The sequence below is a fragment of the Exophiala aquamarina genome (assembly GCF_000709125.1).
Source record: "Exophiala aquamarina CBS 119918 chromosome Unknown aczIA-supercont1.2, whole genome shotgun sequence".
Taxonomy (NCBI): domain Eukaryota; kingdom Fungi; phylum Ascomycota; class Eurotiomycetes; order Chaetothyriales; family Herpotrichiellaceae; genus Exophiala; species Exophiala aquamarina.
The window spans coordinates 1,227,208-1,251,767 of record NW_013550586.1 but is presented as its reverse complement, the minus strand read 5'-3'; the positions used below and the strand labels follow the sequence as shown (position 1 = coordinate 1,251,767).

At 49.6% G+C, this 24,560-nt stretch overlaps 7 protein-coding genes across 7 annotated transcripts; 3 read left to right on the top strand and 4 right to left on the bottom strand.

Annotated features, from left to right (window-relative positions):
- Positions 1–116: 116 nt before the first annotated feature.
- On the top strand, positions 117–1,828 carry A1O9_02281 (uncharacterized protein; the record flags this gene model as incomplete). The annotated part of the gene is made up of 3 exons (XM_013407856.1): positions 117–868; positions 931–1,301; positions 1,368–1,828. 3 exons carry the CDS (start codon positions 117–119, stop codon positions 1,826–1,828), a joined length of 1,584 nt encoding a protein of 527 aa, XP_013263310.1.
- A 5,418-nt stretch (positions 1,829–7,246) lies between these two features.
- A1O9_02280 (uncharacterized protein) lies at positions 7,247–8,603 on the bottom strand (the record flags this gene model as incomplete). Its single annotated transcript, XM_013407855.1, has 2 exons — positions 7,247–8,171; positions 8,245–8,603. The coding sequence occupies 2 exons, from the start codon at positions 8,601–8,603 to the stop codon at positions 7,247–7,249; spliced, it is 1,284 nt and encodes a 427-aa protein (XP_013263309.1).
- Positions 8,604–12,011: 3,408 nt separating this feature from the next.
- A1O9_02279 (uncharacterized protein) lies at positions 12,012–14,165 on the bottom strand (the record flags this gene model as incomplete). Its single annotated transcript, XM_013407854.1, has 3 exons — positions 12,012–13,249; positions 13,308–13,934; positions 13,985–14,165. The coding sequence occupies 3 exons, from the start codon at positions 14,163–14,165 to the stop codon at positions 12,012–12,014; spliced, it is 2,046 nt and encodes a 681-aa protein (XP_013263308.1).
- Positions 14,166–16,472: 2,307 nt separating this feature from the next.
- On the top strand, positions 16,473–17,182 carry A1O9_02278 (uncharacterized protein; the record flags this gene model as incomplete). The annotated part of the gene is made up of 3 exons (XM_013407853.1): positions 16,473–16,683; positions 16,791–16,963; positions 17,039–17,182. The coding sequence occupies 3 exons, from the start codon at positions 16,473–16,475 to the stop codon at positions 17,180–17,182; spliced, it is 528 nt and encodes a 175-aa protein (XP_013263307.1).
- Positions 17,183–17,869: 687 nt separating this feature from the next.
- On the bottom strand, positions 17,870–19,080 carry A1O9_02277 (uncharacterized protein; the record flags this gene model as incomplete). Its single annotated transcript, XM_013407852.1, has 2 exons — positions 17,870–18,756; positions 18,813–19,080. Coding segments are annotated over 2 exons (1,155 nt in total), but the record flags the coding sequence as incomplete, so codon positions are not given.
- A 1,112-nt stretch (positions 19,081–20,192) lies between these two features.
- Positions 20,193–21,462, bottom strand: A1O9_02276 (uncharacterized protein; the record flags this gene model as incomplete). The annotated part of the gene is made up of 2 exons (XM_013407851.1): positions 20,193–20,598; positions 20,648–21,462. The coding sequence occupies 2 exons, from the start codon at positions 21,460–21,462 to the stop codon at positions 20,193–20,195; spliced, it is 1,221 nt and encodes a 406-aa protein (XP_013263305.1).
- Positions 21,463–22,000: 538 nt separating this feature from the next.
- Positions 22,001–24,083, top strand: A1O9_02275 (uncharacterized protein; the record flags this gene model as incomplete). The annotated part of the gene is made up of 2 exons (XM_013407850.1): positions 22,001–22,053; positions 22,406–24,083. The coding sequence occupies 2 exons, from the start codon at positions 22,001–22,003 to the stop codon at positions 24,081–24,083; spliced, it is 1,731 nt and encodes a 576-aa protein (XP_013263304.1).
- Positions 24,084–24,560: the final 477 nt, after the last annotated feature.

Here is a 24,560-nt window from a genome sequence, read left to right as displayed (position 1 = left end):
ACATCCAGTACTTGCTGTTCGTTTCCAACTCACTTCTCTATCTACGCTACATTATACAGAAGTCTATCTGTGCGCCTGCTGGAGGAAAAAGCAAATATACTGGACGTCGTCTGAACATGATCACTCCCCCACTATCTCCTACCGACCAGGACAATTTCAAACCATATTCTTCCACCAGTCGCCTGATTCTTGTCTCTAACCGTCTTCCCGTGACGATCGACCGCTCTGACGATGACCGGATCCAATACCATAGGTCATCTGGTGGCCTCGTGACGTGCATGAGTGGCCTTAGACCAAATCAGGCCTCCCGCTGGTATGGCTGGCCAGGGTCTGTAGAGCCTCATCAGAACTGTGAAATACGAAAAGACTTGATGCGAGACCATGGAGCAGTGCCGGTGTTCCTAGAAGAAGATTTGGCCTCCAAGCACTACAATGGCTTTTCGAGTATGTTCGAAGCTACATTGCAAGCGATTGCCATTGACAACATCAAAATAGATTCCGTATTGTGGCCAGCTCTACACTACCAAGACAGCATGATCAACTTCAATAATTGCGACTGGGAAGCTTACCAGAAAGTGAACCGCAAATTCGCGGTCGAGATCGCATTCAACGCTGTCAACGGCGATAATGTATGGGTCCACGACTACCACTTGATGCTTCTCCCGCAAATACTGCGGGAAGAAGCTGAGAAAAGGGGCATGCAGCTTGTGATTGGCTTTTTCTTGCACACCCCCTTCCCCAGCGGCGACATGTTCCGAGTTCTCCCAGTCTGGAGAGAACTTCTTGAAGGGGTATTACACTGCGACCTGATTGGATTTCACGCTCCGAGCTACAATGCCAATTTCAAACGAGCCTGTAGCGACCTCTTGTACGTCCTCAGTACTTTGGCAATCTCTCGAGACCCTTGTTGTCTTGCTAACGGCAGCGAAGGAAGCTGACTGAATCTCCAATGGGTGTCTCCTTTCGCGACCGCTTGGTCCGAACGGGCGACTTCCCTATCGGGCTCGACCCGAAGAAGATCCTCGACTGTCTGCAGAAGCCCGAAGTCAAGACACGCATCGCAGCGCTCACGGAACAGAATCCAGGCATGATATACATCATCGGCGTGGACCGCCTCGACTACATCAAGGGCATCCCACAGAAGCTCGACGCGCTTGACCTGTTCTTCGAAGAGCATCCCGAGATGGTGCGGAAGGTGATGATGATCCAAGTTGCCGTCCCGAGCAGAGAAGGTGTTCTGGAATACCGCACACTGGCGGCGCGGATACACCAAAGGGTCGATGAGATCAATGCCAAATACGGTAGGTGTCGTTGTCTGCGACTAGCCATCTGAATCACCCAGCCCATTCTAAACCGTCACTCGGCAGGTACTCCTAACTATCAGCCCATCAAACTCTTGCACCGGTCCGTCAGTTTCGAAGACCTCGTCGTCCTCTACGCCTCCTCAGACGTCTGCCTTATTACCTCGATCCGCGACGGGATGAACCTGGTCTCCTACGAGTACATCGCCTGCCAAAAGGATCGCCACGGTGTCCTGATGCTCTCTGAATTCGCGGGCGCATCGGAAAGGCTGGCAGGCAGCCTGCTATTCAATCCTTGGGACAAGGCGGCCACCGCCAATGCGATCTACCGGGCACTAACCATGGACCTGGGAGAGCGGGCCGCAAATCACAGGAAGGAAGAGGAGTTTGTCATGAACAACACCAGGTATGGATCTCGCAAAATGAACTACCCTACAACGCTCTATGAGCTGACCTGCAATGATTCCAGTGCACGTTGGACTGAGAAGTTCGTTGCCGAGTTGAGCAGGCTTGGCCTCGGTAGTTGAAGTTACGACGGTACATAAGGAGTTTCGTAACGGTAGCGCTGCAAGCTCGCGGAGGTGCGTTGGGCTTGAGAGTATGGCGGTTGGTCTGCATCAGGGGGCAAAATGAGGTAAAACTCCAACACACCCAGCCACGTTCGTGAGTACAATTGGAAACAAAGATATGCTGCTCGAACCATTGAATATATGACATTGCTGTCTGAAGTTTAGGCGGGGTCTTGGCTTCCCGCTTCGAGATACAAACTTTTGAAGCACAAATAACCTCCCAATCTGATCGCTCCCTGTCAAAAACGTGCCTCCTTTGTCCCATCGATCCAGACTAGCCAGTGTTGAGCGAAGGATCCTGGTACTGATAGGCTCTCTGCGGACCTTGGTAGTTTGGGATCCATTGGAGGAAGCTCTGGAAATGCTGTGGCGCCACGGGGGCCTGCCCCGGTTGATCTGCCATCGGAGTGTCAAGATGAGTGCCATACAACAGTCGACTCGTGTCACTCCAGGGCCTGTTGAGGAAATATGCGGTTGAGGAAGGAGACTCTGAAGGCAATGCGCTCTCGCCCGATGATTGGCTTGAGAAGGCTGCCGGTCTGCTAAGATTGGTGCCAGCCATCTCTTCCAATCCGAGGCTCGAGCTCAGTCCAATCGCCGACTGATCGGTGAAGGGCATTGCTGACAAGTTGGCGTAGGAAGAAGAGGAAGTTGAGCCGGACAATGCTGGCGTCGGCACGAACGCTGACAGGAAATTCTCCTTTAGCAACTCAAAGGTTGGTGGCTCCTGATCACCGAGCAGTCGTTGAAATGTCTTCACAGTTTCGACGAGTGTCAGGGCGTCGGCGCTGTTCCTAGCACAGTATGATAAAACGTCCAGGCAAACTTTGAGGCCGTGTTTCTTCAGCTGGTACCGGGTTTGCTCCTGCGCTGAGGTCAAGCTCCATCGCGTACTAGACTCTCGGACGGAAAGATCTAGAAGAAGGGTAAGGCATGCATGGTAAATAATTGTGCTGAATCTTTATCAGTCGAAAACTTGTTGATAGGTACACTGTGCGTGAACTGACCTCACAAGCCAGTACCTTTTGCATATGAAGCCCTGCGGCACCATTTTGGCACTTACATGCCCGATTTGTACGGCCGCGTCCGTGCTAGATGAGAACCCCTTCGTTAGCCGAGGAGCTAGGCGGTCTCGGTTGTACGGACCAAGTATGCACCAAGATTCGCAGGCTTAAGGCCAACGCGGGAGCACCGCGAGTGGACCTGGAATGGACATCACGGAGCAGCAATGGTCTTGTCAATAGCAGTACAGCTACAAGATAGAACATTTCAAGGTAGAGCTGTCAATAGTAAGCAAAGGCATCAAGATAGGGATTGGAACAAAACTATACTGATGAAAGTTCGTCTGCGGTCGCAGAAGTCGAATTAGTTTCGCCGGCAAGATGGTCTGGGAAGTATCGCAGATTTGGTGGTAGAGACGAGGACCAGTCCTCGAGCATGTGCAAGTACTTCTCATAGGCAGCGGTGGGCTTCTCTGTCGACGTATAAATATCCCGAAGGAACTTGTTAACCACGATCGAGATTTTAGCCATGTTGACCCCAAGCTCCTGATCCGGATTGCTTATGCCATGCCAGCAGTCCTGATGAATGTCAGCAAGGGCCCGGTCCGGCAGGTGGCCTCGAAACACCTGGATAAAGTGATCTCGCGTCGTATAGGGGCTGATCTGCGGTATGCGGCCGGTGACGACGGCAAGCCACCTGCGGCCGATTAGCAAAAGGCTTTGAGCTCATGGAGACTACTTGCACGCTCATGGAGATTGTCCCATTCCATACTTGTCGTCTTCGATTGTACTCCACATCTGACAGGTGTGGGCATTGCTCACGGCTAAGATCGAGGCCTTCCATCTCGGCGACGTGAATTGTGGTGCCTGTTGACGTCAAGTTGTGCAACATTACGCGATAATAGGAGATTCCATCCATACCTAGAGTAACCAAACACTTCTTCTTCTTCTCTGACAGCCAGTAAACGCATTTCAAGAGCAAAATTTGTACGAGCCAGAATAAAGACCCAGTCTCCTTGTCGATCCGCTCATCCAGCAAGCGGACTGCTGTCTCGTACATACCCCTATAGACATGTTCTTCAGAGACTTCCGAGAACCTGCAGCCAGTGGTGATTAGCCAGAAAATCACACATATTGACACTGGGCTCAAGGCAACCTGGGTGTCATAGAGAGCATCAAGTAGTTCCAGGCTTTCTGCATGGTCACAGATGCAGAAAAGCATGTTCGGCCCGTTCAGAAACGTCATGAGCCATTCATGTGCAATCTTCTTGGACGGCAGCGGGAGGATATTGCCATTGGAGTGGGAGTACTGAAGCAACCAGGCTGAAGGCGGGACATAGCTTCTACTGGCGCCGATTGTTGTCCCCGGAAGTGTACCAGGATCATGCCCTTTTTCTTTCCACAATTGCGTCAGGACGTGCAGAAGTTGCTCCCCAGTAATTGCTAAATCGAGGATATTGCTGGGGGGAGGGTCTTGAGGTTCCGTAAGTTTTGATCGTGGCAGGACTGTGCTGGTAAGTTTTTGGGCCAACTTGTGAATCTCCTCTGAAGAGATGCCCTTGTCGGCCTGCAGGCGAAGTCAAATAAATACTAGTGACAAGAGTCTCGGGGGGGGTTTCTTACCAGCTCCCATACTAATATGTCTTGAACAGCGCCATAATCTTTTCGACTGTCATTGATACTGACAGCACGTTGATTGCTTCGCTTGTTCGACAATGTAGCTGGCTTTTGGTCGTCTTCGACACGCTTTTGCTTGGAGGCCGGCTGTTCGTCATCAGGCACCCCTGGGTACCTGCAAGAGAGTCCACGTAGCTGGCAAGGATAACACAAAGGTCGGGCACCATTGCATTTTTGATGCCTTGAGCGGCAAGCATTGCAGGTCAATGAGAGCCTCTCGCACTTGGTCCGAAGCTTCACATCTGAACTCATTAGGAGAGCTGTTCAGTGAAAGGTTGTAGCTTTTGACAGATTTGAGTCTGCTCTGTCAGTGTTAAGCAATGCCATCATATTTAGCCAAAATTCAAATGCCGCAAATGACAAGAGATAGGGTAGAACGAAGCACCGACATGACATGATACTCGCACAGCGATTGGGTCGAAATGTTTCCGGTCCAGGGATCACGTCTGCTCACCTTGGTTAGACAGAAGCTAATAAGCCAGGCAATGCATTGGCCGCTTTACCGAAGTGGCTTGAAGGATCAGGCTCTATTAATCGCACCGACCATAGGAGCAGGAGAATCGCCCTGCAGGCGTGAAGATGTTTATGACTCTAGTGGGCTCCAGGTGCTCCACGCCGAACGAGTAAACCCTGGAATACGCGGTTCTTACGAGAGAAAGGGTGACGTCGCCTCCTATTGGATGATAGTCCTGACTCCTCAAGCTGTGCCCGGGTTTAGTTGGCCTTTGTTTTAACCCACTCTCCCAATGGTGACCGTCTACGAGGGTGTATCTCAGGAAGTTTGTCTCAGGTGGTGTGACCAGAGAGAATGTCGTTATGAGATCCTTGCTGAGAGTCTTCCAGGTTGTCAACGCCTACTCGTCGAGAGACGCCGATAAGACAAAAGTCTTCAACGCACAGCATCAACGAAGAGCAAGCATGGCGAGGTAGTGCATGCATAAGCAGGGGCTATTGAGGAGCTAGAGCGTCTCCAGGCTTACACTGCTCAAGGCTAAGGCGAGGCCAGTGCGCCGCACTGTTCGACACCCCTGCAACGAAGAAATGTGTGGACAACATAAGTGGGACTCTCCGTATGCCACACCCAAATTCCACTGTTGTCAAGACAGGACAAACTGCTGATGATTGGATCTCTGATGATGAAATGCACACATATGTAGAACTTGGCATTGTCTACAACTTTGGTATAGAACGCTATGCGTAAACTCTATTTTGATTGTATAGTACCCTTGTAGAGTCTAAGTCTGAGACAATATGTAACCAGAGAATAGTGCTTAGCAACTACTTAACTCAAACATCTTCGTGACACTCTTTTTTCGAAAACTACACCATATGACAACAACGCAATAAGCCCCGAAGTGCTCTATCTGAAAACTGTAGACAGTCTCAAATCCTACTAGTCTATGGAATCTTTAGTTACTGCTTCCACAGGCAACGTCTATGGCAGTATTTGTCCAACTCGTGGATTTTGCTTTGATAAGGGCAGCTTCCCCACTTCTGTTGTTCACGCCTTGTGCACCAGGGACTTGAAGTCATTGGGCGAGGAAGTAGGGGCGCCACCGCCGGTGACCAGCCCTTGCTGCGGGGTCAGGAGCTGTGGCTTCATGGAGCGAGCTGCAGCTCGTAGGACCTGCAAGCGCCTGAATCTACTTGGTTCGTCCCCAAATTACGTGGGCCGGACGTTCTTTCCAGGCAACCATTCTATCAACCTCCAGGAGCAGTAAGGGCACTGTGGGGACAATTGTGATCGAGAATGGTGATTATCATAACACTGCACGAGAGCTAGAGATAATGCCTACAACAGAAATTTCCTCCCCTCGGAGGAAGACCTACAGTAGTACAGAAATGACATGTCCAATCAAATTGTGCGATACTGTATGTAGAATGAGATCTGCTCGGGTACGATTGTGAACAAAAGGACATGCTCATATGATAGCTACTCAATTTAGTTTCTGCCCTAACACATTCCAATGCGGAACACTACCTTTAACCACTTAATTATTTCGTCCAAATCTCCTGTTTGAGCATCCACAGCTTCAGAAAACGTTCCATCCCACAGAATCACACCAAGAACCCAAAGATTACCCCGAGATCGTCCATGCTCGGCGGGCGCCTTCTCACACAGTACTTGTATACACTTGAGCTTCTTGTGTCCAAACAACTGTCGGAAATCCGCATCCAAACCGGACGGACAAGCTTTCGACAGACACAAGTTGCAGTGCTTGAGAACCTCCTTCTGCAGATCTAATATCACGTTATGAAGCTGCTTCAGCCTAGAACGGAGAATCCTGTTTGTCTTTCAGTCCACAGTGAAATTATGCCGCACTTTTCCCATTTTCTCCTGCTGGTGTATCCGATACGCTGGCGGAGGCGGACTTGGTCCAATCGCATCAACATCGACGCCACCAAGGAATCTGAAGACTAATCATCACTTGCATATTTTGTTATTGAACAGGGGTTGCCCTGGCTTCCCCTCCATCATCGGCATTGTCTATCTAGCACGGCCCTGCGCCTAGATGACTGCTACAGTGCCTTATTTGACCAACAATGGCCGCTCTGCGATGGTTTGGTCATGTCCGCAGCTGGGCACCTCTTATACTTTCTTCACATATATTCCCTGCCCCGGCCAATCAGACGCTGCAGGCTGCAGGTACTGATATCCAACTCCACCCTTCCCCCCCGGGCCCCCAACTGAAGGTGGTCAATAGGGAGTGCCTGGCGTCGGCGGTGGGGAGAACCTCGTCTGCACATACGTCTTTATTATTCCATACTTCTTCTTATCGAATGCCTTGTACAGGTCGCTGAATTGCTCCATCGAAAATCTATGGGTTAGGACAATAGTGGGATCGAATTCGCCACTCTTGATCTTCTCCAGTAGCTGGTGCCAATACTTCTGTACGGGAGCTTGTCCGCAACCACGGTACGTGACACCTTTTTCCATCAAAGTTCCGGTGAGGAACTGGTTGGTCATTGTAGCGTCGTCTGCTACAATCGCGATCGTTCCGAATTTACGCACTACACGGAGGGCCTCGTTGGGTATCTCGCTGCTGTCTGTCTCTAGATCAAAGCGGCGCTCAGCACTTTGTCCCGGCGGTTTCGTATTCCTGAAAGCAGCGGCAATAATACAGCAGTCAACACCTTGCGGCTCGAGTTCATAGATTGCACCGACGACGTCATTTTGCTCAGAGCAGTCGATGGTATCGCAGCCCATGCCTCTGGCGAGAGCAAGGCGCTCCGGTACCTGGTCGATGGCAATAACGCGTCTCGCACCCTCGAGCTTGCTCCAATTGCATGCTAGCAAGCCGACAGGCCCGAGACCCCAGACCGCGACGCTCTTGCCTTTTTCGACGTCGGCGCAAACAGTGGCGTGGTAGGCGGTTGGAACGATGTCGCTGAGATACAATGCCTTCTCATTAGGGACAGAGTCGGGAATCTTGAGAAGATTAAAGTCGCCGAAGGGTACGCGAACATACTCGGCTTGGCCGCCAGCGGAGCCGCCCCCGAAGTGAGAGTAGCCAGATAACCCAGCGAAGGGTTTTCCGTAGAGCCTTTCCTGCAATGCAGACGAATTCGTGCGCTCGCACATGCTGGTGAGGCTTTCTTTGCAGAATTGGCAATTGCCACAGCTGGGTTTTTTAGTGTCAGCCTTAAGATGATCTTAACTATGGGGATCAATTGCCCTAGAGTGAGCAGACATACGCGATTTGGAAACTCGCAACCACTCGGTCACCTTTCTTGATCGATGTGACTCCGGGCCCGACCTCATCGGCTATTCCCATGAACTCATGCCCCAAGATTTCACCTTTCTGCAACTGCATTATCTCCTTGTGGTACAGATGCAGATCACTACCACATACTGTAGTGCCGGTAACTTTCACGACAACATCGGCAGGCTCAGTTATGGTGGGTGCAGGGACTTCCTCAAGACGGACATCCCTATCGCCATACCAGCGGAGTGCAAGCATGGTCTCGTTACAAGGGGCAGTATTCTCATTGGGGATAATGGTAGGTCGGCCCCCGAGCTTTCCCCCGCCTTTGTTGGCGAAGATAGTATTCATAATGCGATTGGTAACGGATTTTTGTTTTTCTCTCACAAGAAGTAAATCAGATGTGTAGGTCAACGATGGAATAACGGCAACGTAGCCAGGAGGTAGGTAATTTGGACATTTTATACAGCAAAGCACGCGTTTTCATCACAAACGTCACGATGAAGTGTAACGAATTTCACTCTCAAGTAAGAGGCCTTACGGACAAAATAGGCTGGGCACTGATATTAGAAGCCGCGCGCATGAGTCCTAGATCCCGCGGGTCCGCGGCCGCTAGCCTTAGCATTCCTCCTTCGGTTGGGTTTCTAGTAGAAGTTATTTAGCTATCCAAACCTTGTCCGTTCCGGCATATGAGATAAGTCTGACATCAGATCATCAAGTAAAGACATGATGTTCCTGCCCTTGGATTCGGATTGCGTAGGCTGCGGCATCAATATCCTGAAAGGAGCTGCGGACTCCGCGTGGTCGCCATTGGTGCCACCATGATGGATGATAGATAGCGACAGGCTTGCTTAAAGAGCCTGCCAGCAGTTGTATTTGGGACCATATGCCACTTCTGAGATCCAGGATCGATGCATATTTCTCTTTTCGGGACGAACCACAGTTTTGTGTTTTTCATTTACGACACTCTTCCCACCGTAAATATCTGCATCGACAGTGTCTTTTTCGATCCTCGGTCGTAGGCCTAAGTTAATTCCGACACCCAACAGAGAATGATGTTGTTGACAAAGTCGGTCCCGAGCCCCGAGATGACTCGAGCGCAGATGAACATGTTGGAGTTGATCGAGCCGCATTGCAGGGCGGATCCTCAAAGAGGGAGAAGGGCGCAACTGAAGGTAGCTTGCTTCCTCCCTAGCTTGTTACTAAGCCATCCACTAAGCCATACACTTTATCAAAGCCGCAAAAGTCCCTCCGGAGTAGTATACTATGGCAAGGCCGCTTTAACTCATGGGTTAAGTAACCGTGCTTCGTAACCGGGAAATCTGTTGTATCGGACGTTGGGTCTGAGATTAGTGGGAGGAGTAGGTAGTATGGGCAGACTGCTAATTCGAATACGAGATGATCATGAGGTCCTCCTGGGTAGAGATGTGAAGATATATATGTTCAATGCAGTGCTAATTTAAGGTCATCCTCGGTAGGGGATCGTCGTCTGCCACTTGTCTAAGTCCTGGCCGTGGCGAATTCTGTCTTCAGATCTCGCGTGGCAGACCTGACTTTCAGCTCTCCACGAGTCTCCCACATGGTCTGCCTTGTTGGGAGCGAGGATCATGGAGTTTAGTTCGATCTACCGACCGGTCGTGAAACGACGTCATTCCCATGTCGACAGGGGGTTGCAGCGCTGGACATCTCGTGAGGAGACAACGCCAAGGGAAAATATACAAGAAGTTAAGTACCCGAGGGTCAAAATGAATGGCTAAACGGCTGGACAGCAAAGTTAAAATCCTTAATTATTGTGGTAAAGCGACTGGCAAACCTCAAGAAACAAGAAAGTGCTGAGAAGAGTAGATGGTTTGATTTCCAACAAACAGGGTTTATTTACTGGTCCATGCCGGAGAAATTATCCGCAGAGAAGAGGCCAACAAAGTGTGTCTGTCTGGCGGAGCACCCTCGTATTACTCATGTCTCACCACGCTAAAACGAATAAACCAAAATGGACCCTCTTTTAATCTTAAGTCGATATTCAGTTTTATTCACTCATACATAATGATTCGTCCCGGCAGGTAGAGGTCGAGAATGGCGCTCTCGTCCCTCTCAGGGTGCGTCAATGAACACTATATTTTCAGCCCAATCTCATAGCCATATGGCTACTGGACAGCGTTCCTTTTCAGCAGCCTGATGCTGTGGTGAGGCAAAATGGGCCCATTGCAAAGCAGCTACTAGTTACGAAGTGCACTACGACGAGAAACATCACAGAGCTTCCTAACGCGGTCTCACCCCAGTTTCAACTTTCTACTTAATGGTTCTCTTGTCCCCAACCGACTTAGGTCGGCCCTACATATGTAGGGAACCGGTGTGCTAGGCAAGACGTGCCATCTTTTATTCGATCTTACAGAAACCTCCATGAGTGACCTGATCTCTTGTCTTGGGGTTCTTCAGCAGAGCTCACTCGCCTTTTCTCGCAGTCTAATTCTGCAATATTCTAATCAAGTTCGCTGGTCGAACTGTTGCTTTCGCCCTGTATCACACGACCCCGGAGTCCTATATAACCAGCCGTATCTCCAACATGCATATTCCGTTTGCTGCTACACTCTTCACGGTTCTCGTAAAACTCGCAACCCTGTCGCCCGTCTCCGGTACCGCCATCCTGGCTCGCCAGCCGCAGAACGGAAACCTCCCCGTTTCCAGTGGTGCATGCTGCGTTCCAATACTTCCCTGAAGCAGGTCGCGTGTGCCTCCGTGACCGGCGCGGCTGGAAGAGGTGTGCCCGGCGGCAATAATTGTAAGAGTTTCCACGTCTATTAAATCTATAAGCAAACCCCACCTCACTGTTACACTCGCTTAATTTGTCTTTTCACTCCCAACGACTAGCGCCTGAGACCTTGCCGCAGGTGGAGGAGCGCTCCCCTGTGTTGCGACAGCGAACCTTGAATGTGATGCCAATATTATCGAACGTGGAAACTCGCTTTGTCGGGCGAAGGCCCCAGGTGGAGCCATTTTTGACGGTGCGAACATTATTCAGAGTTTAACCCAGGCGTCGGTGATTCACGCGGCCGGAGAGAAGGGGAATTAAATGGATCACAAGAGATCAGCGTTGTGTCGTTTCTATCCAGCCTGAATGAGATTATCCTGTGACCTGCCCATCGCTTGACATGTATCCAACGCAAGGAATTGCTTCCATTTTGCCCGATGGATATCGACAAGCATCTGGACGGTCAATGCGATCCCATCATTCTTTGATTACCAAGTGCTGCAAGGTGGAGATAAACAAACCAGCTTCTTGCCATCGAACAATCTACTCGTGCATCCTTGAATGTTCATAGGTTAGAGATCATGCCCCTGACACGAGAGACATAGCAAGATTGCGAATGGAAAATCTCCCGCTAGCTCGACCTCTGACGTTATGTAGATGAACTATGATATGAATAACCGTCAACGTCCTTCGCCAACCTGTATAGCAAGTTCCAAGCTGCATTTCTGTGGGTCTAGCGGGATCTCTTGACCGATCTCGCTCTCTTTTTGGTGATGGATTGACCATCCAATGGCAGAACACTGGTTGCTTTGGTCCCTCGATGAGTACGCCTCATTGCAAAATGTTTAAATTTATGAAATTTTGTGGCTAGGCATGCCCTATACTTGATCCTTCGGATGTAAAGTCGCTCAGTCGCTTTTTCGTAAGTCAAACAAGAATCTTCCTCCTCAATCTACTCGCACCTGAGGGTTGTATTCCTTCATCAACAAGTAAAGGTCCGATCAGCCGAGTTAGTCGTATCGTCCCTCGGGCATTCGTCCACGGATATATCCAAATCCTTCACTCTGCTCGATGACATCCAGGTCCCGCACAAAGGTGGTGTCCGAATGGCCAGGGTCGGCTGCATCAGGACGCACACCGTACGCAATCTTATAGTCTCCAAGCTTCTCTGCCATCTCGTCGACCGACAGCAATGGCCCTGCTTCTCCAACCCGGTTGAGTATTGGCTGTAGGAGATGTGCTGCAGTCATATAGCTCGGCTCGAGGATGATGGCCTTGCCAGAGAACCAGACCACCCCAAGTAACATGAGGAACTGGACCGCCGGAATGCCAATCAAGATCAAACTGGCGTACATCCACTTGACGTTGACGATTTGAGCAGGCCCAGGACTGTAGGCACCTGTAAGATTCTGTCTATCTCCACTGCCATCCCAGGCCGAGAGTATTCCCACCGAGAACTGCTCCACAAGCTCTGCTATATATTCCGCAGTTGTATTGCCAGGAGCGTTCATAATACTCTTGCCACGAAATATAACCCCCTGTTGGAGGTCGGTTATGCTGACACCGCTCCAACCAACTCCTCCTGCGATTACCTGCGCCTGCAGATCTGGTAGCAATAGCGCTTCTGGATTGTCAAATCCCTCGAGACTGCTGTTCACATTGGAGACTTGGCCTACGGTGTTGGTGCAGGACCAGAGGCGAGGGTTCTCCACGTTAACGTCGGTCGAACATCGGCTATCTGGATCTGTTGCTAGCTCTGTTGTGCAATTGTTGGCGCTTTGCAAAGCTAAAAATTGGGCGCAGCGAGGACCGCAGGACGATTCTTCAACGGAAGTCTGATTCCCGATCCAGGTTGTGGATCCGATGGCAACATTCTCTACTACTATCTCCTGTTCCTCACCTGATGGATCAATGTATCTGAGATGGTTTCTGTTTGCGGTGTCGTCTGCGGCCAAATTAAAGTCGCCGTATCCTCCGAACGTGACTGTGTATTCAACGCATTCCGCAGAGCTCGTAACTTCTCTGGTTGAAGCCCGTAATTTTTTGTTCTGAGAGTTCGTCGACTGATCGTAAAACGAATATATCCAATCGGTCGACCCCTCCCGCTGGTAGATGCCTCCGGCAAAGTTCAAGCCCACCTCGCCCCAGAGGTTTACTTCTGCCATTGAGTCCGGGAGTGGTATCCCCCCTTCTCCGCCGAATTTATCGAGTCGGCCAATGGTCTTTAGGTCGGTAACGCTGAGAAGCCCTGGATATCGGTCAGTATGAACAGACAAAAGTCTGCCCCCCAATTGGATATCACTCACCAGGAGTAAAGGCAGTAGCAGTCTCCGAGACGTCAATGGAATACGTCAAACCCAGGAGGGCCGCACAGACGTTAAAGACAACAAAAATGAGGAACCAAGTGCACGCAAGAACCTGACTCTTGCTTGGGTACCAGGTCCCCTTGGAGTTTCCTCCAAACATGATGCTCAGGGTGTTACGGTAGCTGTCACAACCCAAAACAAGCTCAAAGTCCTGGAGGCTACGATACTCTGAAGCAAGAAAGCGCCAACGCATCATCTCTGCGTACTGCTTGAACTGTGCCGCGAATGCAAGACCAAGCAAGATGGACAATCCGGTCACTAGGGCGTTGTAGCCATACTTTTGAAATCGGGTTATGCCGGTCTCGATCTTGGAGAACCCGTACATGGTACCTGCGAGTGCTGCGCAGATGAAGAATGTACCAAACCACATGAGGAGACATTCGAGAAACACTCTCCGGGTCTGACGACCCCGATCGAAATATCTGACCGTGTCAGAGGTCGGAAGGACTCCTTGTACATGTTTCTCGTTCAGTTTGTGCTCCCATGGCGAAGATGCTGTGAATAAAGATGGTTTTGACTTTCCAGTCTCGGCCCTGCTGAAGGACTTCCAAGTTGGTCGTTGAGGAACTATGACTGCGTGAGCATCATGCCCCATATCTGGATAACGTTATCCTTACTCGAGTTTTTAGATGCATAATTTTCTTGCTCCGAGTCCATCTGGGACCAGTTCCCAGTGGCGTTGGTCTTCAGAGGAATGTCTTCGCTACCTGCGTAGCCTGGATAATTTGTCGGCATACGGTTCAGATCTGCTGGATTGTGGCCTCGTGCAGATTGATTGAGACGCGAATATCGGGACATGATGAAAAAGAAAGCAACGCACTGCTGCCGTCCGCAGAGTATATGCAGAAAGAAAAAGGGTTTGTGCAAGGAAGTTCATCCGCCCAGGGTGGCGGAAGGATTCAGGATGATCGAAGTGCCTCAGTATACGAAGTATCACCACCCTGCTTGGAAATGTGTGATGCGGCTTGCACAAGACGATGGGGCCAGAATGTACCAATGCCAGTTTTAGATCTGCGCCTTCGCTAAGGCTTAGCGTTCCACAGGGCCCCATCATTCTTATTACACAATATCATCATGGCCGTGCTAGCCTCATGACGGAGAAGTTAATCAATCCTGAAGGGGGTCACCCAGATCCTTCAGGATTTTAGTCAGCTTCATCGCTTGCGCCAACCACCCAAATGTGTGGATGATACTGACTGCGTCTCGCATCAGCGGGTGGACGCGAACGGGAAATCCACTCAATCGAGGAATAGCGATGGGTGAAACGTTCGCGTCGTGTTGCAGAAGTCCTGCCCAGACGCTTCGTACGTGCTACCCATTACAGGCGAAGCAAAATCCTTCAGAGCTATCTCCATATCCCGATACTTAATGCGGGAGTACTGCACGAAGGAGAGTCTAGGCCCTTTATTTAGCAACGGCGACCGTCCGATCATACTTGAGTTATCAAGGAAAATGGCATCATCAGTGCGACTCCATACCGAGGATTTGCCAGCTTCGAAATTTCCCCTAGACTTCAGGGCTGAAACACTTTGGACACTGCACGGAGTCTATCGAGGCATGAACAATTAATAATCATCCGTGATTTAAGGTCTAGCTTGGCCAAGATGGGCCGAAGCCTAACGCCATCAAGACAATTCAAGCCACACAGCCGCCTCCCTAGAAGGGGTTGCTCCTTTTGTTTATTGTGAACTCTGTACTCGTACGCCGCAAGCGTTATGCCAAAGAATGTCCCCTAATACCGAGCCCATGACCGGTCTGGACCAGTCCTATACATATTATCAGACCACTTGAGTGCTAATTGTATGTGCTCCTATTTATGGAGAGAAGGATTGGCACCTGGTTTCTTGGCTACTATCAGTATTTGTGCATACTTACGGGTATATTCCAACAGTGCGCCCATCCCCAGGGACCAGTCTCCCAGACTTGTGCAACGTACCCAAGCAGGCCGATCAGAGTTGAAATTCTCGAAAGACTTGAGTTATTCATGCCTATATTGCTTCTGTCAACTTCAGTAGTACTTGAATGCTTTGCTGGCTTGGGATGCAGACTTCGAAACAGACCTTCCATCTCTGAGGTGGCTGAGTGACTTCCTGACCAGTCACGATTGGCCTTAGCCGGCTCTCTGTATGTGCGAAACATATGCACGGGATACTGAGTATGGAGAACGAGTGACTCAGAAAAAGTTTAGTGCTAAAATTGCTCGTTTTAAACGACCGAATGAGCAATGCGCTTTATTTAGCCCCTTGAATCTAGGGTTGCAAGTCGTTCAACGAGTCATATCGCTAGTTGGCAGTTAAGGGGGAGAAAATGGTTCCATAAGCAATTTCCCGTAGAAAGCGCGCCATACTTGCCACATTCTCATAACGAGGACGAGCTACTGAGTACCGAGTACAAAGGTCCAGTAATATTCGGCATACAGACAAGGACACTGTAGCTACAGCCTTCTCAAGTTCCCTCTGCGCTTTAGCGCGCATTTGAGAGAAATCCCTCTTGACGTCGTCGAAATAGTGATCAAGTAAGCGACAAGGCTGCAGAACACATTTCTGCTAATGCTGTATCGTCGCGCCTCTCCCGCTATCCCTTATCTACTGTAGAGCACTGATCATCGAGCAAGCCTGAGCCTGACGACTTGCCTAACGACCGCCCTAGATCATCGGAGCGTTCGTGCCGCGGGGCTCATTATGATTCACGCTATCAGTTTGCTATCAATCACAAGCCGACTCCGCAAATCGGACAACACCATATACTACTGCGTAGCTTTTGACTCGTATGCAAGACAAAGGTGTTTTGTGTATACTTAAAACACATCATTCCATGAGAATCGATTGACAAACATAGGCTCCTTTGCTTCTGAGTCATGCCGAACTAGTGTGTAGGATAGTACTGCGTCAGGATTAGGGAGCACCATCAGGGCCCGCAAAACCGCACCAAATCCAGGATTATCGCGACAGGTCACCTGATCGGTAACTCCGCCACCAACTGAAGTGTGCAAGTCTGTCATTGCCGTTCCCTTCATTGAAAGTGGTTTACAAAGCAACCATCAACTTTCGTTCACGCACCATAGTATCTAATATATCCCAGTACGTACCAGGACCAGCGGCAAATATGGTCGTGGCGCCAGCGGTATACCACCTCAAGGCAAACAAATATGCACCCAACAACGACCACCCAGTCCTGATATACCGGGACTGCCTCCCACTCCCGTTCACAGAAGAAAAGACCACTGAATTTCTGGAGTCCCATGCCTGGGTTAAGAAAGGGACATGGGGTCATATCCCTGTACGGCATTTCCATCCAAACACGCATGAATGCTATGGTGAGACCGCAATCCTTTGCTCCCCCGTGGCTTTCTTAGAGATCAGGATTACTCTGAAGCGGTCACGTTATCCTGGGAGATGTCAGAGATACCTAACCTGTCACTAGGCGTCTTTCGAGGCGAATCCACGATCCTCATAGGCTGCGGGACACACGACTCAGAGGATGACGGGACCAAGATCGATGTCTCCGTTGGGGATGTTATTGTGCTGCCCGCCGGGACTGGCCACTGCAATCTACAAAGCAGTGAAGACTATCAATACGTTGGTGTCTACCCTGAGGTATGTCCTTGCGCAGCATACGGAATCATTACTTGAAACCTCAGCCCGCTAATAAACGAACTTGCACGGTCTCAGGGTGCCCCACAATGGCGGAATGAGCTTGGGAAGGAGCCGGTGAATCTTGAAGAATTCCGAAAGGAGATCACTTCGGTCGCACTACCGAGCCAGGACCCTGTCAATGGTGCTGGTGGGCCGCTGTTGAGCCTCTGGTCTAAGTGAAGCGGCTCGCACTGCGGACTGATTATTGATATCGACTGGCGCGTCGATTATAAGTCTCCGAAATCCCACCAAGCTGGATTTCCGCTGTTACGGTCGTAAAATTGTATCATGGGGTCGTTCGAGAAGTCCATCAAAGTCTCATTGTTGGGATCCTCGGTCCAGTACCAGTTCGACATTTCAGGTAGCTCTGAATTAGCAATGGAACCTGGCAATATTGAATTGTTTTGCGGCTCTTTATTTGCCTGTCCTCTTTCAGTTGCATCCCAGGTAACGTCCAAAGGCATCCTAGAGATCGACGGCGCGGGGTCGAACCAGTCAGGTGAGGAACCCTGGGCACGAGTTGAACTTTCTAGTCCATCGAGAGAACCATTTCTAGGAGGCTCAGCCATGATTGTTTGATCGTGCTGCCTCTTAAAGTTAGCCGTGTCCAGTGCTGCAGGATGAAATATCCCATTCCCGGTGGAAGGGTCTCCCCGAGGTGCAGAGTAGTCTAATATTCTCCACATGAGAGCTGTATTCATTGCGACGCTTGTGAAACCATTGCGGTACCGCTGATCTTCCTGTGTTGTCCATATCGCTGAGTTCACGAGTTGATCCAGTGCCTCACACTGCATGAATCCTCAGCGCAATGCTCACAAGTGAAGCCAGGCATAGAGTGGGAGAAGAAGGCCTACATACCATGGATCGACATATTGGCCAGTGTGTCGCCATCTTCGACATGAAAGACCTACATTTCTGCAAATCGTCTAGCGCACCGGTGCTGGTTTCGATATCGGTAGCTCGGCTGTAGTAAAAGTGGAGTGTTGCGGCGATTGACGCCGCATATGCAAAAAATGGATCGGAGAAGATAAGCTTCTTGTCTGTAGATAGACCCAGGAGACGCGTGACCCATCTGCAATGAAGCATCGCGAGCTCAGCCGATGTTTTCCAGAATATGTTCGGCCCTTGTCGATGCTGCGATTGTTTTTGAGAATACAAGAAGGGATGGTTGAGTACCATATGGATAGCGTGGTAGAAAACTTGTATGCTGAGCCAGGGCATCCAGAAGTGCCTGTTGGCTTGCAGGTCGGTTGACGAGCGCTCAAAGAGTCTTGAATTTCCAAAGCGGACGAACGGTGGTATTCTGCATTCAAGATCGAGGAGACTTGAATTTATCAACGTGTATTCAGAGTCTGGAGACCAGGGGGAGCTATTGTGGCCGTTCGCACAATTCCAGACGTATGACCTAACAGACGACCAAATACTAATCTGCTGGATCATATATGACCAGACGCCAATCGCCTTTCCCTTCATCTCCTCGTGATATTCCAGGGGGAAGAGTTGGCACTTTATGCTGGCTTTCTGCGATATCTCAGAAAGGTCGAGGAAGCAGGGTGATTGGATGTCATCCGGCACCGAGGGTATCCTGGACTGCATTCCAAAGAGCTGGTCGAGAATAAGAATGCTCCAACAGAGCTTTCTCCGAGACTCGTAAATAATGGTTCGCTCGGGGGTTGACGTGATTTCTAACCCTGCACACTGAAGAAGATTCTTAGCGAGCGATACATGGAGGCGCGCCACGTGCGTATCATTCACTAGTGGTGCATATAATTTAGAGTGAAATCATCTCTTTAAAAGTGACACGACTCACAAACGAAGTTGGCATAGGCCAATAAACAAAGCGATTGCAGTGCCGAGATTGTTACGTTACCGCCTGCGATTCTGAGCATGATGAGATTTCGACAAGCGTTGGCATATATTTCTGGGGGTTTGATGGTGCCTGCGGGCTCAGTGCCATCACAATGCTGAGCCGTGAGGGCGAGTACTGAGAGGAGTAGCTCCTCGCAACATGTATCTGCGTCCAAGTCTCGCTCGGAATCGAAAAGCCATAATGGCTGGCGATGGCAATAGGAGAAATACCACCTGACAGCCTCCTCTAAGAATGGCTGAGCAGGGAGCAGGCTTGACTGAATTCAGTGAATGAAGGCACAAGATCCAGCAGTTTCGTTACCTTGTACCAGCTGCCACCTCTTGCCCCAATAAAAGTGAGCCTGGTCTGAAGCTTGGATCGCCCTCCACAGGTGAGGAGCGTGGTGTGTCACTTTGGGTCATGGATTGCCTGAGGGTCCTGATTAGTCGTGATGCGACAGTGTTCTGCGGGAACCTACTGAGGCTTCTCCATCATCATTTCCATCTTTCCCTCCAATTGCGCCAGACGGATCTCCTGAACGTCATGAGCTGCCGTATCGACAAAAGATGGATGAAAACATACCAGGTAACGCGTATGGCTTTCGTCCTGGTGACAGGAATCCACACTACTCCGAGAGTATTGACACTGTTGCTTTAACCGAGCGCAGCTAGAGCATTGAGGCTTTTCACCAGGACATCGGGTTTTCTTACGTCTTCCAAACAGAAGGTTAGTGATTTACTTGGTAATTGTGGTCGATTCTTGCCGATCTCATACCTGCAATTCTCACATGCTTGCAACGCACGCTTCGATATTCGATGATTTTGAGAATTGGACATGTGGTCTCACTGTTGCTAATTTGGAATGAAAGAGTCGCTGGCAGTTATGGACTGTATAAAGTTAGGAAAAGGTGGCTGGGAAGTAAGCCTGCCATCGACTCACACGGTTGATCATCCGGCGTTCTCAGCTGCGGAAGATAAGTACTATTGCCTCATAAACCCCGCACGAGATATCTTTGCTCATCTCCGACGGGTGCGCGTGATGGATCAAGATGAACCATTTCAAAGTTTGAAGAGCGCTACTTAGAACCTCGAGGACGTTTAGAGAGGAGAAATCTAGTAATAATAGCCGTGACCTGCCCATGTTTCAAGCATTGCTATGTATCTCATAATTCAAGGGAATCAACTATCTCTACCTTGCCTCGTGAGTCTTGCGGAAAGTGATAAAAATACTGTCTATGATGTGTACTAGATCCGTGTTTGAGCCAGTGGAAATCGGTTATTCATTCTGCCTTCACAGCGCTCTAACCCTCCACCGCAAAACCGGGAAATCCTTGCCTGGCCCTCACCATGCAAGTGAATTTGATTCTGAACCACAGCTCAATCCAGCACAGAAGGCCTCATCTTCGTCTGCGGATGATCCCACGGTTGGAGACGCAGGCCATATAAGAGATTTTTGTTTCTCTTCTTCCTTGTGATGCTCTAGAACAGCCCTCTTCACAATTGATTGGAAATACAAGGGCCCAAATTCGTAAGCTGGATGCAGAGGGCCGTTGACATACACGCCAGCCGCTAGGTTTTTTTGAGTCTCGTTGCAAAGCCATTTGTCCTCGGCAAGAACTCGTTTGAAAAGTCGATCCACCTTGTCAAATTCAACTGGATCGCCATCAATCTTTCGGTACACCTCGTACTCCATAGAGGACTCCGTAGAAGATATTGGAACACACCTCATCATATAAAAGAAATCTGGGCTGGGTCTTGGTCAGGTGAAAGGGCAAGTCTGAAAGCAAGGAGACTTACGTGACCGTCATGCAAGCATTGGGAAAGTAGTAAGTACTTGCCAGCTTGAAGTCTATTATGCCATCTTCTTGACGCCTATTGTAATGCTGTAGGTTACCAGCCTTGCCCTCAACGCGGTACGCGTCTATCTCGACTAATCCAGCAGTGTCTGGATGAGCGGTACGGCAATGCAGGCATTCGTTATAATTGTCGGCCAAGACCTTCCAATTATACTCCCCTTGCATCCCCCAAGTATGGTCGAATCGATATTGAGAAAAGTTAAACCCTTCAAATCGTTTCTGCCGATCAACTCCATCTAGTTGTTCATCCCAGGATGTTGTGGGCACCTCAGTAGCCTCGAGATTCACCCACACAAACTCGAGTTGATCAATGTGAACGTGAATAGGTAAAAGACTAGTCTTGTCTTTGTCAAAGTCGGAAAAATCCTCAAAGTGGGGTGCCTTAGCGAGCTTTCCATTGATACCATACGACCACCCATGATATTTGCAAGCGAGTATTTTAGCATTCCCTTCATCGTTATGAAGTAACGGAAAACCTCGATGCCGGCAAATGTTGTGGAATCCTCTTAGAACGTCGTCCTTTCCCAGTGAAAGAAAGAAAGAAAAGCCAGCTTCTGTAATGCGTAGGTAGTCTCCAGGATTTTCAAATCGGCTCCTATGGGTCACCAATATCCATTTCTTAGAGAAAATAGCACGTCGTTCGAGTTCATACATCTCCGGGCTGCGATACCATGAGGCTGGCAGACCACGTTTTGTTGTGGAAGCATCCTGCCTCTCTTGCCCGTATCCTAGGAATCGTTTTACAGTTGCTGCCATCATTATGTCCGGTATTCGAGATTGACATCAATGATCTGGCCTTGGGGAAATAGTATGTTTGTGTCATCGTCGCAGATAAGTCGCGGGAAATATGGGATTCATTGAAAGGCTGAGACGAAGGTGATAGGTCGCTCTTCATAATCTGCTAGGAGATTGATTCTGGATCAACGTGCAACTCGGGAAACCCGACCCAACAAAGTGCTGCGGCTTGACCGTGTCACATGATCGGGAGAACCGCGTTTCCATCCGCTACCTGGTGTTGTGGAAAGGATGTCATCTCCAGGAGATTCAGGTCCGCACCGAACTGCGGATCAGTTGGAGAACCCCGTGATAGCGCGGCTGGACCATATCCCCCGATAGGGTAAGCAGCAGATAGATAGCGATCAGAGATGGATCATTGACCTCCAATGCCAACACCTGTAACGGATACTTTGAAAAGACCCTTTAGGGACCAGCTCATAGATTAACGGATTTACAAGGATTTCTTTCACTCAGCTATATACAACTTTGTACTGTAAGATCTAGAGCGAAGGCCAAGATGGCACAGAAGAATTTTGGAAGGAAGCTTCGGTGCATTGTAATAGGAGCTGGGTGAGTCATTGGTGCATCAGTGCACGTGTATCATGTGTTTTCACTGACAAGAAACGACGAAAAGTGTTTCGGGTTTATTAATAGGTACTTGAACTGATTACTCATTCCCAGTTCCTTCCACATAAGGCTGACACTATCAAAGCACGCAGACTTGAAGAAACATTTGGGAACAATGTCGAGTTCCACTTATTTGAAAAGGTAATCGGATTATTCTTGTTCTGATCTCCTTGAAGAAAAGACCATCTAACCGCGACACTTTAGAATAAGGACGTAGGCGGTACATGGTTTGAAAACCGATATCCAGGTATGTAACTCAAGGTTTCAATTTTTTCGCAACAAAGCATTCTAACAGACAAGGCAAGGCTGTGCTTGTGATGTACCAAGCCACATTTACCAATACAGCTTCTTACCAAACCCCTATTGGTCAAGCTTGTAAGATACATATCTATACTCTTCCGTTTGAACGTGGAAGTCTGACCCTAGACCCTGGTCGTAGCTACGCGTCGTCTGCAGAGATACAGGCATACTTGAAAGCTTTTACATTCCATTATGGCATTCATAAACGCATTAGCTTCAAAAGCAAGGTCGAGAAAGCCGTGTGGAGCGAGAGTAGCTCTACCTGGACAGTCTCAGTTGCCGGGAAAGGAAGCTTTGAGGCCGAATTCCTCATCAACGCCGGTGGAATTTTTAACAATGTCTCCTACCCAAATATAGAAGGCCTACAGGACTTTGCAGGGCCCCTGTTGCATACGGCGGCCTGGGATAATGATTCCAATCTTATCGGAAAACGGGTTGCCATTATTGGTGCAGGGGCTAGCGCGATCCAGTGTCTGCCTGCTATCCAAAGCCAAGTTGAACATGTTGACATTTACATTCGGACACCGTCGTGGATCACCCCTCCAGCCGGTAGCACTATAAATCAGGAGCGGAATCATGAGTATACTCAAGACGAGATCGCGATGTTCAAAGGGGACACTCATTTTTCATTGTCGGCTAGGCAAGAGATGGAGTCGGTCTTTAACCGAGCGTACAAGACATTCATTCGAGACGGCGACGAGCAAAGAGCAGTCCGAGCCAAACTAGAAACATATATGAGAGCGAGGATCACTCGATCCGAATTGCAGGCGGATCTGATACCTAAATTTGACGTGGGGTGCAGGAGAATAAGCCCAGGTGAAGCATACTTGGAAGCCTTACAGAAGGCCCATGTTCAACCCATTTTCAAGTCGATCGACAGAGCGACACCCGACGGACTGGTCGCGGACGGACTTCTGAGGCACTATGATGTGCTCATAGCCGCCACGGGGTTTGACACGTCGTTTCGGCCAAGGTTCCCCATCATTGGTGAGGACGGTAAGGATCTGAGGGAGCTGTGGAAGGACGAGCCACCGTCCTACCTCGGCGTGGCCGTATCAGGTTTCCCAAACTACCTGACCTTTTTGGGCCCGAATACACCTATAGCCAACGGCAGCCTGATGGGCACCTTGGAAGCGACGGCAGACTACTTCATCAAGATTCTAGAGAAGGTCATGCGGGAAGACGTAATATCCATTAACGTCAAAGAAGAGGCACAAGCTGACTTCAACTCTCACACGCAGCGACTGATGAAAACGATGGTGTGGAGTGGCCCCTGCAACTCATGGTATAAATCCAAACAAGGCAAGGTCACAGCCGTTTGGCCAGGGAGCTCTCTGCATTACCGAGAAGTCCTTGCTTCATGCCGCTGGGAAGATTTCGAGTGGCGCTACAGCGGCAACCGTTTCGCGTGCTGGGGTCAAGGATTCTCAGATGTTGAAAAGGCAGGTAAGACCAACGCGGAGGATCTCGCTTACTACATGGAGGCGCATGATAACTTGCCCCTCGAAGCTTATTATCTCGCGGCCAAGGGTTACTCGGGGTCGGCTGGTCCTAGTCCTTGCTTTAAACCTGTGGATGAGACTCTGTCGGGAGCTGAGTCTTTCAGCGCCGAATCTTGGGAGACCAGAACGGCAGATGCGCTTGTTTATGACGCTGCGGCACTCAGTGCCTGAGAGCTCACGTGAGACACATAAACTTATTTTCCGGGCAAGATCTGTTATCTTAGACTCTTAGTGAATGAAACCCAGCGACTAATAAGAAGACTGAGAAGACTGATTTCCCATCCTTTATGTCAAGCATCCAGCAATGTTCAAAGTGAAACCAGGGGCCTGAAAAGCATAGGCAAAATTCGAGGCAGAGGCTCGCCTCTCCTCTCCGCAGAGCGGACGACAAGTTAAAAATATGCTTCTGGTTGACAAGCTAAGGAGTCGGACACAGCAAGGCACAAGCATGTTTAGATGATCAGACATGTAAGGGAGGTATTTGTAATCAGTACTAGATTTGGCAGCCCCAGAGCAGGCCTAGTCCTGTACCTACTGCGTTATGCAACGCTTCTATCTGGAAATACACTTGGGATACATGGGGCATGGAATCATGTTTTCGCAACCTTCAGTTTGCTTTGGTAGTCTCAACACTAGAACCTAGCGTGG